The 13,979-nt window shown below is 47.8% G+C and overlaps 1 protein-coding gene across 1 annotated transcript; it reads right to left on the reverse strand.

Annotated features, from left to right (window-relative positions):
- Nucleotides 1-5,743: 5,743 nt before the first annotated feature.
- ODF4 (outer dense fiber of sperm tails 4) lies at nucleotides 5,744-8,747 on the reverse strand. Its single transcript, XM_045986415.1, has 4 exons — nucleotides 8,303-8,747; nucleotides 6,598-6,771; nucleotides 6,188-6,322; nucleotides 5,744-5,984 (listed from the first exon to the last, which is right to left on the reverse strand). The coding sequence occupies exons 1-4, from the start codon at nucleotides 8,745-8,747 to the stop codon at nucleotides 5,800-5,802; spliced, it is 939 nt and encodes a 312-aa protein (XP_045842371.1). The 3' UTR covers nucleotides 5,744-5,799.
- Nucleotides 8,748-13,979: the final 5,232 nt, after the last annotated feature.

The raw sequence follows: 13,979 nt of genomic DNA on the forward strand, positions 1-13,979 counted from the left end.
AAAAAAAAAAAGGCCCCCACCTCAACCCAAATAGAAGCCACCTGTAGAGCAATATCAAGGCACACTTTCCCCTCCCACCTAGGGAAGCCTAACAGGGAACCTGAAATCCCACCTTTGACCAGCAGTAATGAAGTACCCCTCTCTCTGCCCAAGATAGGCAGGAGTGAGTGGAGAACCAGGACCTTTACTCCCACCATGCTCTAGCAAGGAAATGCTCCCTTTCTTCATGGCACAATGTCAGAGAGGGACTGCGAAAACAGATTTAAATACTATCCAGAGTCTTATGATGTAATTTTTTAAAATGTCCAGGATACAATACAAAATCCTGCAGCATACCCAGAAATCTCAAGTTGAATGAGAAAAAAAAAAAACAAAAAACAGCAGATGACAACACTGAGACGACACAGCCCTTGGGATTGGGATTTTCCAATAAGGATTTTAAGGAGCATTACAAACATGTTTCAACAAGAAATTAGAAACATGCTTGAAACAAATGAAAAAATAGGTCTCTGCAAAGAAATAGAAAATATATAGAATGACTAAATGGAAATTTTAGAACTGAAAAATGCAATAGCTGAAATGAAAACTCAGAGGATGGAATGAATAGCAGGCCCAGATGGTGCTACTGGTATTCCTGGTGTTACTGGTTACTGGTCAATGTTCAACCAACAAAGCAGAACCACTAAAGGATTTATTTTTTGCAGGTGGGGAGTCAGTTAAATACTCTATGTAAGACTGATGTTTCTGTGTCTAATTCTGAACCTGAGTTGTCAGAGTAGGAAAGATGTGAAAGTGAGTGCAAGAATTAAACTAGAACCTACAAGGCTGAGACAAGCCTCCTGAGGATGGGCTCATACCTGTCCTGGTCTCCTACTGCCTCCAAGCTTCCAACTTTGACAATGGAAGGGCCCTGTCTATCATCATGGAGTTGAACAGAACCTTAGCCCAGGAACTGGAGATGTGGAAGGAAAATTTGGCAGGAATTGGAAGAACTTTGGGTCTGGGGACTGCCCCAAGCCATCTAGGTGACCCAGCAAATAGGCAGTAATGTACATGGGCTGAAATAGTGCCTTGTCATTTCCAATCATGCTGTCCTGTTATAAGTTTAATGGTATCATGTCCACAAATCCTTTAATTCTCCCCCTTCAAGAAGGGCTTAATTCACCTCTTCTTGAGTTTGGGCTGGGACTTAGTGACTCTCTTCTAACAAACAGAATGCAGTGGAAGTGATGATGTATGACTTTTGACACTACATCATTAAAGATTGCAGCTCTCTCCTCTTTCTCGTAGATTTTTTTGCTCTTGAACGTTCCACTTGCTATGTCATGAGAACTCTTAAACAATCCTTGGGTCCGCATGGCAAGACATTTAGACCTCCAGCAAAAAGTCCTATATGGATGAGTCTCCTAGAAGGGAGACAAGTGTAACTCCCGCCAATACTTTGACTGCAAATTCATGAGGGATGCTGAGCTGCAGAGCCCACATTTTGTCCCTTAATCTTTGCCTGGAAGCCATGTTTGTCCAATGGAGTCAATCTCAGTAAGAATCTCAAGAGGCCACAGAGTGTTTCACAGAATAAGGTTGACAGACATGTGGTCTGCATCACAGTCTGCAAATGATAGAGACAATACAAAAAGAAAAGAGAGGGCTTTGGACCCCAAAATTCTACCAGAAGAATGTAGACTGAGAAAATTATACAGCTACAAACACAGGCTGCCTTTTGTGGAAAGGAAGCATGACTCAGAAGGTAGTGCCCAATGCCTCACAGGTGGAGCTCTGGAGACATACAAATGGCCAAAAGACACAGGAGACATGTCTTGGGGAAATGTGTTAGGAAAATCCAAATCAAAACTACAATGAGATACCACTTGCCATTGACTAAAATGGCAAGAATCCAAAAGATAAACAATAAAAGTGTTGGCCAGGATGTGGAGAGTTTGGAACGCTTACATGTTACTGGTGGGAAGGTAAAGGGGCACAGCTGCCTTGAGAAACAACCTGGCAGTTCCCCCAAGAAGTTTAACATAGACCTACCATATGATCCAGTGATCCCAAGCCTAGTTATGACCCTTGAAAACATAATGCTAAGAAAAGAAGCCAGACACAAAAAAATTGTATTTGTATGATTCCACTTATATGAAATGTCCAGAAAAAGCAAATGCATAGAAAATAAAGTGGACTAGTAGTGTCCAAGGGCTGAAGGCAATGGGGAATAGGGAATAATTAGAGAAGTGAAGTGTTCTGGAATTGGACAGTGGTGATGATTGCACCTTGTGCATATATGAAAATGACTGAATTATGTACTTTAAAATGGTAATTTTATCACATATACATTATATCTAAAACAACAACAACAACAGTGGAGACTTACACCTGGACAGAAATAGGACTGAATCTTTTTTTTTTTTAATTTATTTGACAGAGAGAGACAGCAAGAGAGGGAACACAAGCATTGGGAGTGGGAGAGGAAGAAGCAGGCTTCTTGCCAAGCAGGGAGCCCCAATGTGGGGCTCGATCCCAGGACCCTGGGATCGTAACCTGAGCCCAAGGCAGACGCTTAATGACTGAGTCACTCAGGTGCACCAGGACTGAATCAAGGAAATTTCAACATCTTCCTAGCTGGATTTCAAAACTGCTATGGACCAGTGACCCCTGTGTGTCTCTCATTCCTCCCCACCCCAGCTGTTGTTATTGAATTATAATTAACATACAGTGTTATATCAGTTTCAAGTGTACAACACAATGATTTGACAATTCTCTACATTACTCAGTGTTCATTATACATCAGTGTGGCCCTTTTTAAGCAGTAACATCTGTAATGATCATCCCTTGACTGTCCCGCTGTTGTTTTCTGGATATGTGGGGAGATGGTCACGCGTCTCTATAGGTCACAGACATTCAACGTGAGAACAACTGTGCTTCAGGCATTACACACAAAGTCTCATAATGCATCTGGACCTAATTTAGGTGATATATGAGTTTGCTAAGGCTGCGGTAACAACGTACCATAGACTAGGTAGTTCAAGCAACAGAGATTTATTTTCTCACAGTTCTAGAGGCTAGAAGTCCAAGATCAAATGTAATAGGTTTGGTTTCTTCTGAAACCTCTTTTACCTGGCTTGCAGTTGAGCACCTTTTTGCATGGTCCTTCCTGTGGGCATGCAAGCGGGTGCACCAGTGTGATGAGGTTGGATACTGCCACAAGCTCCCCTTCTTGACCTCCCCTGACTATAACCTAGTAACCTTTAAATGCACTAGTGAAACTCCCTCATACATTTGCCTGTGTGCTCCACTCTGACCCAAATAAGACACTTGGCTATGGGTCCTCACTCTCTCAGCTCCCCATCTGCATGGTTGAGCCTACTCTCTGGGCACCCCTCTTATGTGGCCTCCATGTGGAATATCATGCCTCCTTCTTCTAGGACCCGTGGATGTAATGAATCCTTCACTTTCATATACCTCTTTGAGTGCAAATTCCACAGTCTTATCGGAGAAATCCTTAAAGACCCCATGAGGACTTAGTTCCTCACACACAGTAGAATTGTGAACTTTTAGCTGATTGATGCTCTGCTGGGATGCGGATTTTCAGGGCCTTGAGAGAGGTGTATGTGTGTTGCAAGAGGAGGAACGTAAATAATTTGTGAGCAGAAGGTTGAATATGGTGGTTTTAATGTAATCTACAGATTCTTGATACATTTCCTCTCCAGAGGTGAAACTGAATTCCCTTCCTCTTGAGTGTAAGGTGAACTTAATGACTGGTTTCCAACAAGTAGAAGGTGGTGAAAGTAAATGTCATAAAGGACATTGGTGCTTCTCCTCTTCCTCCACCTCTTCCTCCTTCCTCGCTCTTAGATCACTCACTTTGGGGGGGCATTATCTTCAACAACCTAACAGCCCATGAAGAGGCCCTTGTGGCAAGGAACTGCCAACAGTCATAGCAATGGAAGTAGGTCCTCCAGCCCCAGTCAAGCCTTCAGATGACTCTAGCCCCAGCTGACATCTTGACTGTGACCTCATGAGAGACCCTGAGCAAGAACCATTCAGCTAAGCTCTTCCAGGATTCCTGATCCCAGAAACTATGTGAGATAATGTAATGTTTATTATTTTAAGCCATTAAGTTTGGGGTAATTTGTTAACCAGCAATAGATAATATACTAAGTCTTTATTGAAAGAGAGAAACTATGGACCGGAAGCATAGCCCCCTTTATTTATTTATGCTACCTGCCTAGCCTCTGTAGGCATTTGAGTTTATGACTTCTTCGAAATTTCAAAATCCCTTTCTCCAAATATATGTGTGTGTATCTATATCTATATCTGTATAGATATAGATGATATCTATGTATATATAGATATATCTATACATGTATATGTATAGATATAGATATCTGTATAGATATAGATATCTATATCTCCAGGGTCATGACATCCCTCCATTTGATGTCCCTTCCCCAAGGATGATTGATTCAATAAGTCCCTCGATAGATCCTTGCTACCAGGGGGCAGGAGCATAAGGGGGACCATGAGTAGGGATTTGCGGAATGCCTGTTCTGCCCAAATTTCAAGCCATTGTATCCGATTCTTTGCTCAGAATGTTTTCTTGGAGCTAAGTTAGGAATCCCACTATGGCTGGTCAGGTCTGATAAAAATAAGAATTTTAAAGGAGCCTCAAAACCAAAGAGAAATCGTTCATATAGATTAGGTTGAACTCCATAAAGTTGCTGGCATTTAACTGCTAAAACAGCAGTATCGTGTGGTTCCACCTAATAATGTCATTTCAACACATCCAGTCCACTCGTGATTTGCCCCTTCCCTCCTCTAGCTGGCTGGCATGGTGGCTCCATGTGCAGAGCTATGACAAAGATCAGTTACGGCTGCTCTCTTGGGAGGCCAGCCTTTCCGGGCAGGATGTCTGAATCCCAGTAGTCATCACCAGTCCCGCCAACAGCGGGTGTTGCACGTGTTCGTGAGACTCAGGTTATAACCCAAAGGTGCAGTCTGTGTCTTGAGCTTAGGGCCCGACTCTAATGTTTTCCTTCTTGTCATGTTTTAGTCCTGCTGTTACAGGATGGACAACAAGGGAGGCTTAGGCCGGGAGCGGTAGCAACCAGGGAGTTGTGGAGGTGGTTTGGATGGTGGAGGTGAAGTGGGGGGGGGGGGGGGGTAGCGGTCAAGGTGAAGTTGTGACGGAGGCGGAAGCAGAGATGGTGGTACCCAGGCACAGGGCTCTAGGACTTCTCCGTCATCTGATCTGGACACAGAAGGTGGAATGGCTGCCCCGTGCACACAGCACAGCCACACCCCCAGATGACCTGCCTCTTTGGGCCAGTTTGCTCTTGAATTTTCACTCTGAATAAACCAGCTAGTTCATAAATGATTTCTCCCTCCTGGTCACTCCCCTCGACCCACTAAACATGTCGGAATAGTGGGGACAAAGTTGAAAGAGGCTTAGCTCCTGAGAAGAGTCTCACCTGTGACCAAGTGTGCTACAGGAGAAATTGGGCAATTCTGGGAACCCAAAGGTGCCAAAAGGCTCCGAGGCAGGAACGATTGGGAAACAAAGTTGTTCTTGCTCCCTTCCTCTCCTTCAAGTTGTTGTCTTATCTCAACGATGGCCAGACGGGATAACAAGAGACCGTTTATTCCACATTGCCCAAGCTATAAGCAAGCAGGAACAAGGAGGAGAAGTCCTATCCTCCCTCTCTCATTCCTTGCAGTGATGGAGGCCAAGGTTGTGAGAAAAAGATGAGGACAGGGATTCGGATGAATGGGCAGAACGTGGCACCAGGATTTCCGACAAGTTTATGGAGATGCCTCCTTTTGCTCAGGATCCCGGACGTCCCCCTGGTCGACCGAGCTGTGTGAGACAACTGGCTTCGTCTCCAAGTTTTGTTTGGGGCTGGAGAAGTTGCTACAGAGCACGGTGCCAGAGGGACGGTTCAAAATCACCCTCCAGAAATGTTTATGGTTGAAGTAGCACAGGGCCGCTGGGAAATCATAAAGGGATGGGGGAGAGGAAATTTGGAGAAACGGAAGAATGTGGCCAGCGAGGCGAGGCCAAAGGAAAGGGCAATCCCTAAGAAACTGTCCCTGGGAATTGCCAGTCCGACCCCACCAACTGCCTCCCTGTACACTTCCTCTGTCCCAGCCACCCATGTCCCCTTCTTCCTGGGGCCCTCAGGCCACTCACCACAGGCGACATAGAGGACAAACACCAGCCAGCCTATGAAATAGCTCCAGCCGATGGGGATTGATAAATTCCTCTTCAACTCAAAGATCCAGAGGTTAATAGGGAACAACATCATGGAGAAGAAAATAAGGAAAACTAGGAGACAGGAACCGGAGAGACTTTATTCTTACCTGTGGACCCCACAGGGATTTTCCTTCACCTGCTGGGAAAGACCCACAAACCACCATCAACCCTCCAACCCCACCTCTCCGGGGACGAGGAAATGGCAGAGCTCGGTTCTCGGTTCTCAAGGACGATCAGTTCTGTTTGGCCAAACCCCTGCCCTACCCCCAAAGAAAGAAAGAGGGAGAAGGACCCAGAAAAATGTGTTTGGGGAGAAACCAATGACCATTTCCAGAGCCACGGGGTACCTTCAAAGAAGCTCATGATGGTCCCAACCCAGCTGAAGCAGGGCAGTCTTTGAAGACCGGGTATGTACGGCAGGTGCAACCAGATGGTGAAGAGAAAGCCCAGCACCAGCGTCAGGCAGAAAGTTATCACGGCTGCCCCGAAGATTGGGTGATTGGTCCACAGCTTATAACTATCTGGAGAAAACAAGAAACAGGATGAACATAAGATTCACAAAAGGAAAAAATAAATAATCGAATGACATGAGAAAAGGTTAACTAAAGAAATGCACATTTTAAAAAAGATTTTATTTATTATTTATTTATTCAGAGAGAGAGAGAGCGCGCGCACAAGCAGGCAGAGGCAGAGAGAGAAGCAAGCTCCCTGCCGAGCAAGGAGCCCGATGCAGGACTCGATCCCAGGACCCTGGGATCATGACCTGATCCGAAGGCAGAGGCTTAACCGACTGAGGCACCCAGGCGTCCCAAGAAATGCACATTTTTAAAAAGATTTTATTTATTTATTTAACAGAGAGAGAGAGATCACAAGCAGGCAGAGAGGCAGGCAGAGAGAGAGGGGACACAGACTCCCCGCTGGACAGAGAGCCGGACGTGGGGCTCTATCCCAGGACCCTGGGATCATGACCTGAGCCAAAGGCAGTGGCTTAACCCAGAGCCACCCAGGCGCCCCGAAATGTGCATTTTTTAACAAGATTTATCTATTTCTTTTAGAGAGAGAGAGCACTTGCCGGGGAAAGGGTAGAGGGACAGGGAGAGAAACTCCAACAGACTCCTCACCGAGCACATGGCCCCATGCAGGGCTCGAGCTCATGACCCTGAGATCAGGACTTGAGCCAAAATCAAGAGTCAGACGTTTAACCAGCTGAGCCACCCAAACGCTCCAGAAATGCACATGTGAGATAACAATGAAATATCATCTTCCCTCCTTAAATAAGCCAGGATTCTTTTATTTTTTTTTTAAAGATTTTATTTATTTATTTGACAGAGAGAGATCACAAGTAGGCGGAGAGTCAGGTGGGGTGGGGGGGTGGGGGGAAGCAGGCTCCCCGCTGAGCAGAGAGCCTGATGCTGGGTTCAATCCAAGGACCTTGAGATCACAACCTGAGCTTAACCCACTGAGCCACCCAAGTGCCCAGGAGCCCCACTATCATGCTTTTTGAAAGCGACATGGAACAGTGAAGGGAGACATGGTGTTCTAAGTACAGGAACTGGCAGTGAAGGGCGACGAGAGGCTGAGAAGGAAGGAACAAGCAGGGCCTGAGACAGAAGGGAAAAGAGGCTGGTGCCAGGGCCGGGGAGGGAGAGCATCCTGGGGATCCTCCTAAAGCTGGACCCTCGGTGTACACAAGCCTAGAGGAAGGCAATCCCCACCTCCCTGGGGCTCTTCTCCCCATATAGCAGGGAGAATTGTGTGATTAAGGAGTGATTCACCGGCACTGAGAATTTGTGCCCCTTGCAACATGGTGAGAGCCTCAGCTGAGGCTCAGAACCTTCCCGAAAGCAGTGATTTGAGTCAGTCAAAGTGATGTGGCCAGGATGGATGGGGACAGGAAGACCTATCCTTGGTGGTCTCCGCCGGTGAAACCATCTTGCGGGCCAGATCACTGCGGATGACCAGAAGGAGGGGACAAGGGCACGGCGTGACCCAGAACGACTAGACAGACTGGAGCCCTGGGGTGGGGTGGGATGGGGCTGTGGAGGGTCTCACCTTTCCAGTTTTCTGAGTGGAAACAGCCGTTGGATCTGCAGATCTGCAGGAGCCCCATGGACATGACGTGGGTGGCCGTGTAGATTCCGGCGCTGACGTTGGTGGGCCAACGCTGGTAGAAGCGGCTTCTAGAGGGCTCCAGCCATTTCTTGGAGAAGACCATGAGCAGCAGCAGGGCGAAGGCGACCAGGCTGAGCTCGGAGGCCAGCACCTGCACTATCCAGCGGGAGCTGTGGGTAATTCTCCAGCACAGGGGTAACAAAGAGAGCCTCCGGAGCTCTGAGTGCTTATCCTCGAGCCCCTGCCTGCTCCCGCTGGGCTCAGAGAACGAGTTCTGTCCCCTGGCTTCTCGACTCTTCACCACCCCAACCTGATTCTCAGCAACCCCCTTCCCTTCCAAGTTTCCGGTGTTCATCCCTTTCTTTTCCTGACGCAGGGAACTCATCCCTAAAGTCCCCTGCCCCCATCTTGCACACCCCCTGTCCCCCCCTCTCCCCTCCACCCCATCCCCCCTCTCCCTGGTTGGACTCAGTCGTCCCTCATCTTGTAAATATTTTTAGGCAGCAGAGCTCTTTGCACCACAGGGCCTGGGGTCTGGGAAAGCACAACCCATTCAGTAAGACAGGGCCCCTAACTGCCATGGAATATTCTTGAAGGGTGGGGGAGGGGGTTCCTCAAGTGGGGGAGGGGCCCATGGGGCAGCCCCACTCCCAAGAGCTATGGTTTCTGAGGGTGTCTCTCCCCTTCTCTTCCTGTGTGTTCTGCCCTGACCCTACCCCCAAACGCTGGCAGATCAGGAGGGAGAAGGCGCTTGTCCTCAGGGAAAGAGCCTCCCTCCGTTGTTCTTTGGAATTGTCTTCCAAAGGGGGGGGCCGCCCCTCACTGCCCCCCACCCTCTTCCCCTCCCTCCCACCCCCACTCGCTTCCATTGCCATTCCCCTCCCCCTTCTCTGTACTTTCTTCCCTTCTTTTTCCCCTCAGTACTAGAAGGGGAGGGACATAGGATAAGGAGAGATGGGCGGGCATCGCACAATCTGAGATCTTTCTTTTTTTTAAGATTTTCTTTTTTTCAGTAATCTCTACACCCACCGTGGGGCTCAAACCCATAAGGCCGAGATCAAGCGTCGCACACCCCACAAGCTGAGTTTTTTTTTTTTTCCTAACTTCCTTTTTAAGTTACAGGAAAATAGAAATGAGTCACCTGATCATGGTGGCTTCTGGGAGAAGAGAGACCCTGGGAACTCTCCTAAGGAAAAAGGCTTTTGGATTTGGGATATGAGTTTGAATCCCACCAGAGCTGGTTTACTCTGTGGAGGCAGTGAGTGATACGTGTGTTTAAGAACAAAGGCTTTGGGGTCCAACAGGCAGAGAGAGGAGTACGGACTTGTGAACCCGCATGTACCCTCTACCTTCTGTGTGCCTCAGTTTACTGATCTGTAACACTGGGACAATGAGACTTGTCTCAGACTTGGTTTGAATATTGAATGAGGTAAAGAAACAGTAAGCATTCATTGCTTCATAGTAAATTCCCAGAAAGTGAGAGTGGTGACTTACATTATTAATTTTTTAAAAGGTTTTATTTATATATTTGAGAGAGAGAGAGAGAGACAGAGATAGCAAGAGAACCCAAATTAGCGTAAGCAAAAAGGGGAGTTCATCGTGATTCCCAAGGTCATGTGCTCGCTGGGCCGGAGGAACAGTTGGAATTAGGAATTCAAATCCTGTGAGAGCTCTTTCTTCGGTTTCTTAGTCCGAACAAAACACCACACACAGGGTAACTTGTAAACAACAGAAATGTAGTCCTCACATTTTCAGAGGCTAAAAGTCCAAGTTCATGGTGCAAGCCTGGGCCAGTGAGGGCCAGCTGGGGGTCTCGGACTTCTTTTTTTTTTTTTTTTAAGATTTTATTTATTTATTTGACAGAGAGAGATCACAAGTAGGCAGAGAGCCAGGTAGAGAGAGAGAGGAGGAAGCAGGCTCCCCGCTAAGCAGAGAGCCTGATGCGGGGCTCGATCCCAGGACCCTGAGATCATGACCGATCCCAGGACCCTGAGACCATGACCTGAGCCAAAGGCAGAGACTTTAACCCACTGAGCTAGCCAGGCGCCCCTGGAGGTCTTGGACTTCTTGCTGTCAAGCTCCTGTGAGACCAAGGAGCCCTGTGAGGTCTTTTTTATAAGACACTGATTCCATTTGTGAGGATAGACTCCCAAAAGCCCCTAATCACCCCCCCAAGGCCTCCAGTTCCTAAAAGCATCACCTTGGGGTTAGCTTGCCAACATGGGAATTTTGGAGACACAGACAGTCTGGCTCTGTGCCCGCTCATCCCTAAGCGTCCTTCTCCTCCTCACCATACCAACCTCCTCTTCTCCTCTGGTCCACACGATGAGAAACGTGACCCTCAAGTTGTCCATCTTACTCCTTCAATCACCAGAGTGGAGACCTCTCTATGCCAAGTATGCACACGGTCTGGCCCTGCCAGGGACAAGCGCCATCCTTAGAACCCTCGGCCATGATCAGGGGCATCCGGGTCAGGAGGCTGAGCAGAGCTGGTGATCCTCGGGATTTTGTTTCCTTCCTTGGATCCGTTTCCATTTTCCTGGAATTTCTTTTTTTTTTTTTTTTAAGATTTTATTTATTTATTTGACAGACAGAGATCACAAGTAGGCAGAGAGGCAGGGAGGGAGCAGGCTCCCTGCTGAGCAGAGAGCCTGATGCGGGGGCTCGACCCCAGGACCCTGGGATCATGATCCGAGCCGAAGGCAGAGGCTTAACCCACTGAGCCACCCAGGTCCCCCTTTCCTGGAATTTTTGAGTTTCTCATCCTAACAAGCAGTTCTAACGGTAACACAAAACAACACGGGAGAATCTTGGAAATATAATATCTCCCGGAAAACATTAACTCTCAGAAGACTACGCTGTAAGCATGATACCATTTTTATAGAGCTCATAAACAAACACAGCAAAACAAAACACTATTTAAGCACACATACTACTATGATGGCATGGTAAGTTTTTAAAAATCAGCAGAGGGGCACCTGGCTGGCTCAGTCGGAAAGGCGTGCAACTCATGATCTTGGGGTTGTGAGCTCAAGCCCCATATTAGGTGTGGAGATTACTTAAAATAAATAAAAATGTAAACAAGACTAAAAATAAAAATCAGCAGAATGATAAATGCAAAATGTAGAAGAGTGGTTATTTTATTTCCCAGGGGAGACAAGGGAACGGGACCAGGAGGATGGCCCTGGTACATACATGTTATTGGTAATAGATTATTGGTTCCTGAGTTAGGATAGGTGCACAGATATTCATTATATAATTATCTTTTATATCAGGGGAGCCTGGGTGGCTCAGTTCACTGAGCAACTGCCTTCGGCTCAGGTCATGATCCTGGAGTCCCAGGATCGAGTCCCGCATCAGGCTCCCAGCTCCGTGGGGAGTCTGCTTCTCCCTCTGACCTTCTCACCTCTCATGCTCTCTCTCACTGTCACTCTTTCTCAAATAAATAAATAAAATCTTTAAAAAAAATTATCTTTTATATCAAATGTGTAATTCATATGATCCCGTGAACGTATCAGGTCCTGTTTTTCAAAAGGTAATTTAAAATAGTCTAAGAAAGGAAATGTAATCTTAGAGATTACTAGGTCTGCAATGAAAGCTATTTATGTAGTCACAATATATAAGGTAAACACTGTTAATTGAGTTTCAACTTTTAGAATCAACAGATGGACAAAGCACGGAAGACTGAACTATGGCTACAAAAGTAAACATAGCTATTATCAGCCTTGATGGCGTCCAAGTAAACGCTTAGAAGAGGTAAACTGGCAGGTGGAAGGAGGAGAAGAGAACTGAAGGGAAGGGTGGCGGGACCTGACAACAGGGTCTCCACAGAAGGTTGTGCAGGACGTGCACTGCACAAGAGCACACAGCTGAGGGGGCGGGGGGGTGGCGAGTGAGAACTGAAGTCCAGTCTGTATTCTGCTCAATAATTGAGGGCCCTCCAAAGGGGCTCTCCACTGAATGGGAGGAAGAAGTGCTTTGTTCAATATCTCGTAAAGGTGCCACTCCCCCAAGACAACCACCCCAACATCCATTCAGAGGAGCTGCCTTTTAACCACAGGGTTAGAGGCACAAGCAGCAGTGGTCCAGCCAATGACATGACCGCGTATCAGTGGGGGTTCTCCGGTTGCAAGCACCGACCCAGGCTAAGTTAGGCGAAAAGGAATGTCTTAGGGTAGTAGTGAGCGAACGCTGACTCAAACAGGAAGCCGGATGTCAGTCCAGGCTAGCAGGAGCCAGGGGAGCACAGGCAAATCCTCAGCAGGAGCTGCCCCCCTCCCCCGCTTACTGCTTCCCCATAGAATTCCCCACTAAACCCCCTCTACCCTTGCCTATTTCTTTTTTTTTTTTTTAAGATTTTATTTATTTATTTGACAGAGAGATCACAAGTAGGCAGAGAGGCAGGCGGGGAGGGCGGGGAGCAGGCTCCCTGCTGAGCAGAGATTCCCCAGGCAGGGCTCCTGGGGGGCGGGGCTCACGGGGGGCGGGGCTCGGGACTCGCAGGGCTCCATAGATCGCAGGGTACCCTGGGATCATGACCTGAGCAGAAGCCAGAGGCTTTAACCCACTGAGCCACCCGGGCGCCCCTACCCATGTCTATTTCTGATCAGGATTCCACATCTCAGAGTCTGCATGGCCTCAACTGTGTCACCTGCCCACCTCTGAGATGGGAAGGTGGATGCCCTGACCAACAGCCCACCAAGAGCCACACGGACTTGGAGAGGGACAGTTCCCCAAAAGAAAGGAAGCCGAGCACTCAAAAAATAATGATAATGTGGGGGCGCCTGGCTGGCTCAGTCAGTGGAGCTCTCGACTCTTGGTTTCAGGGTTGTGAGATTAAACCCCACATTGGATACAGAGATTACTTTTTTTTTTTTGAAGATTTTATTTATTTATTCATGAGGGATGGGGAAGGGGGGCAGAGGTAGAGGGAGAAGCAGGCTCCCTACTGAGCAGGGAGTCCCACGGGGGGATCATCCCAGGACCCCAGGATCATGACCTGAGCCAAAGACAGACGCTTAAGCGACTGAGCCACCCCAGTGCCCGCGGGTGTAGATCTTACTTTAAAAAAATAAAAAATAAAAATAATGACACATGAACAGAGTGGAAGCCAGAATGGCGTACGAGGCTGGAAGCTTTCCATAAAGGAAAGTGGCCACCGTTCCACTGATGGCGCGGGCCCCTGATGTCCCTTATAAGACAATAACCCTGGGACCTGTGTGGCTCAGTCAGTTGAGTGTCTGCCTACACTCAGGTCATGATCCCGGGGTCCCTGGATTAGGCTCCTTGCTTGGCAGGGAGCCTGCTTCTCCCTCGGCCTGCTGCTCCCCTCCTGTTTGTTCTCTCTGTCTCTCTCTCACACAAGTAAATAAATAAAATCTTAAAAAAAAAAAAACCCCAGAATCATTAGCTATTAGAGAATCAGAGATTAAAACTGTAAGAAGGGGGGGGCGCCTGGGTGGCTCAGTGGATTAAGCCGCTGCCTTCGGCTCAGGTCATGATCTCAGGGTCCTGGGATCGAGCCCCGCATCGGGCTCTCTGCTCCGCAGGGAGCCTGCTTCCTCCTCTCTCTGTCTGCCTCTCTGCCTACTTGTGATCTCTCTCTGTCAAATAAATA

Source organism: Meles meles, chromosome 18 (assembly GCF_922984935.1).
Source record: "Meles meles chromosome 18, mMelMel3.1 paternal haplotype, whole genome shotgun sequence".
NCBI lineage: Eukaryota > Metazoa > Chordata > Mammalia > Carnivora > Mustelidae > Meles > Meles meles.

Coding starts and splice junctions, on each gene's coding strand:
- ODF4 (XM_045986415.1), bottom strand. CDS start 8,747: ATGAGTTCCCTGCGTCAGGAAAAGAAAGGGATGAACACCGGAAACTTG. Junction 6,772..8,302: donor CCACTCAGAAAACTGGAAAG/GTGAGACCCTCC, acceptor TGTTTTCTCCAG/ATAGTTATAAGCTGTGGACC. Junction 5,985..6,187: donor TGTCCTCTATGTCGCCTGTG/GTGAGTGGCCTG, acceptor ATGATTTCCCAG/CGGCCCTGTGCTACTTCAAC.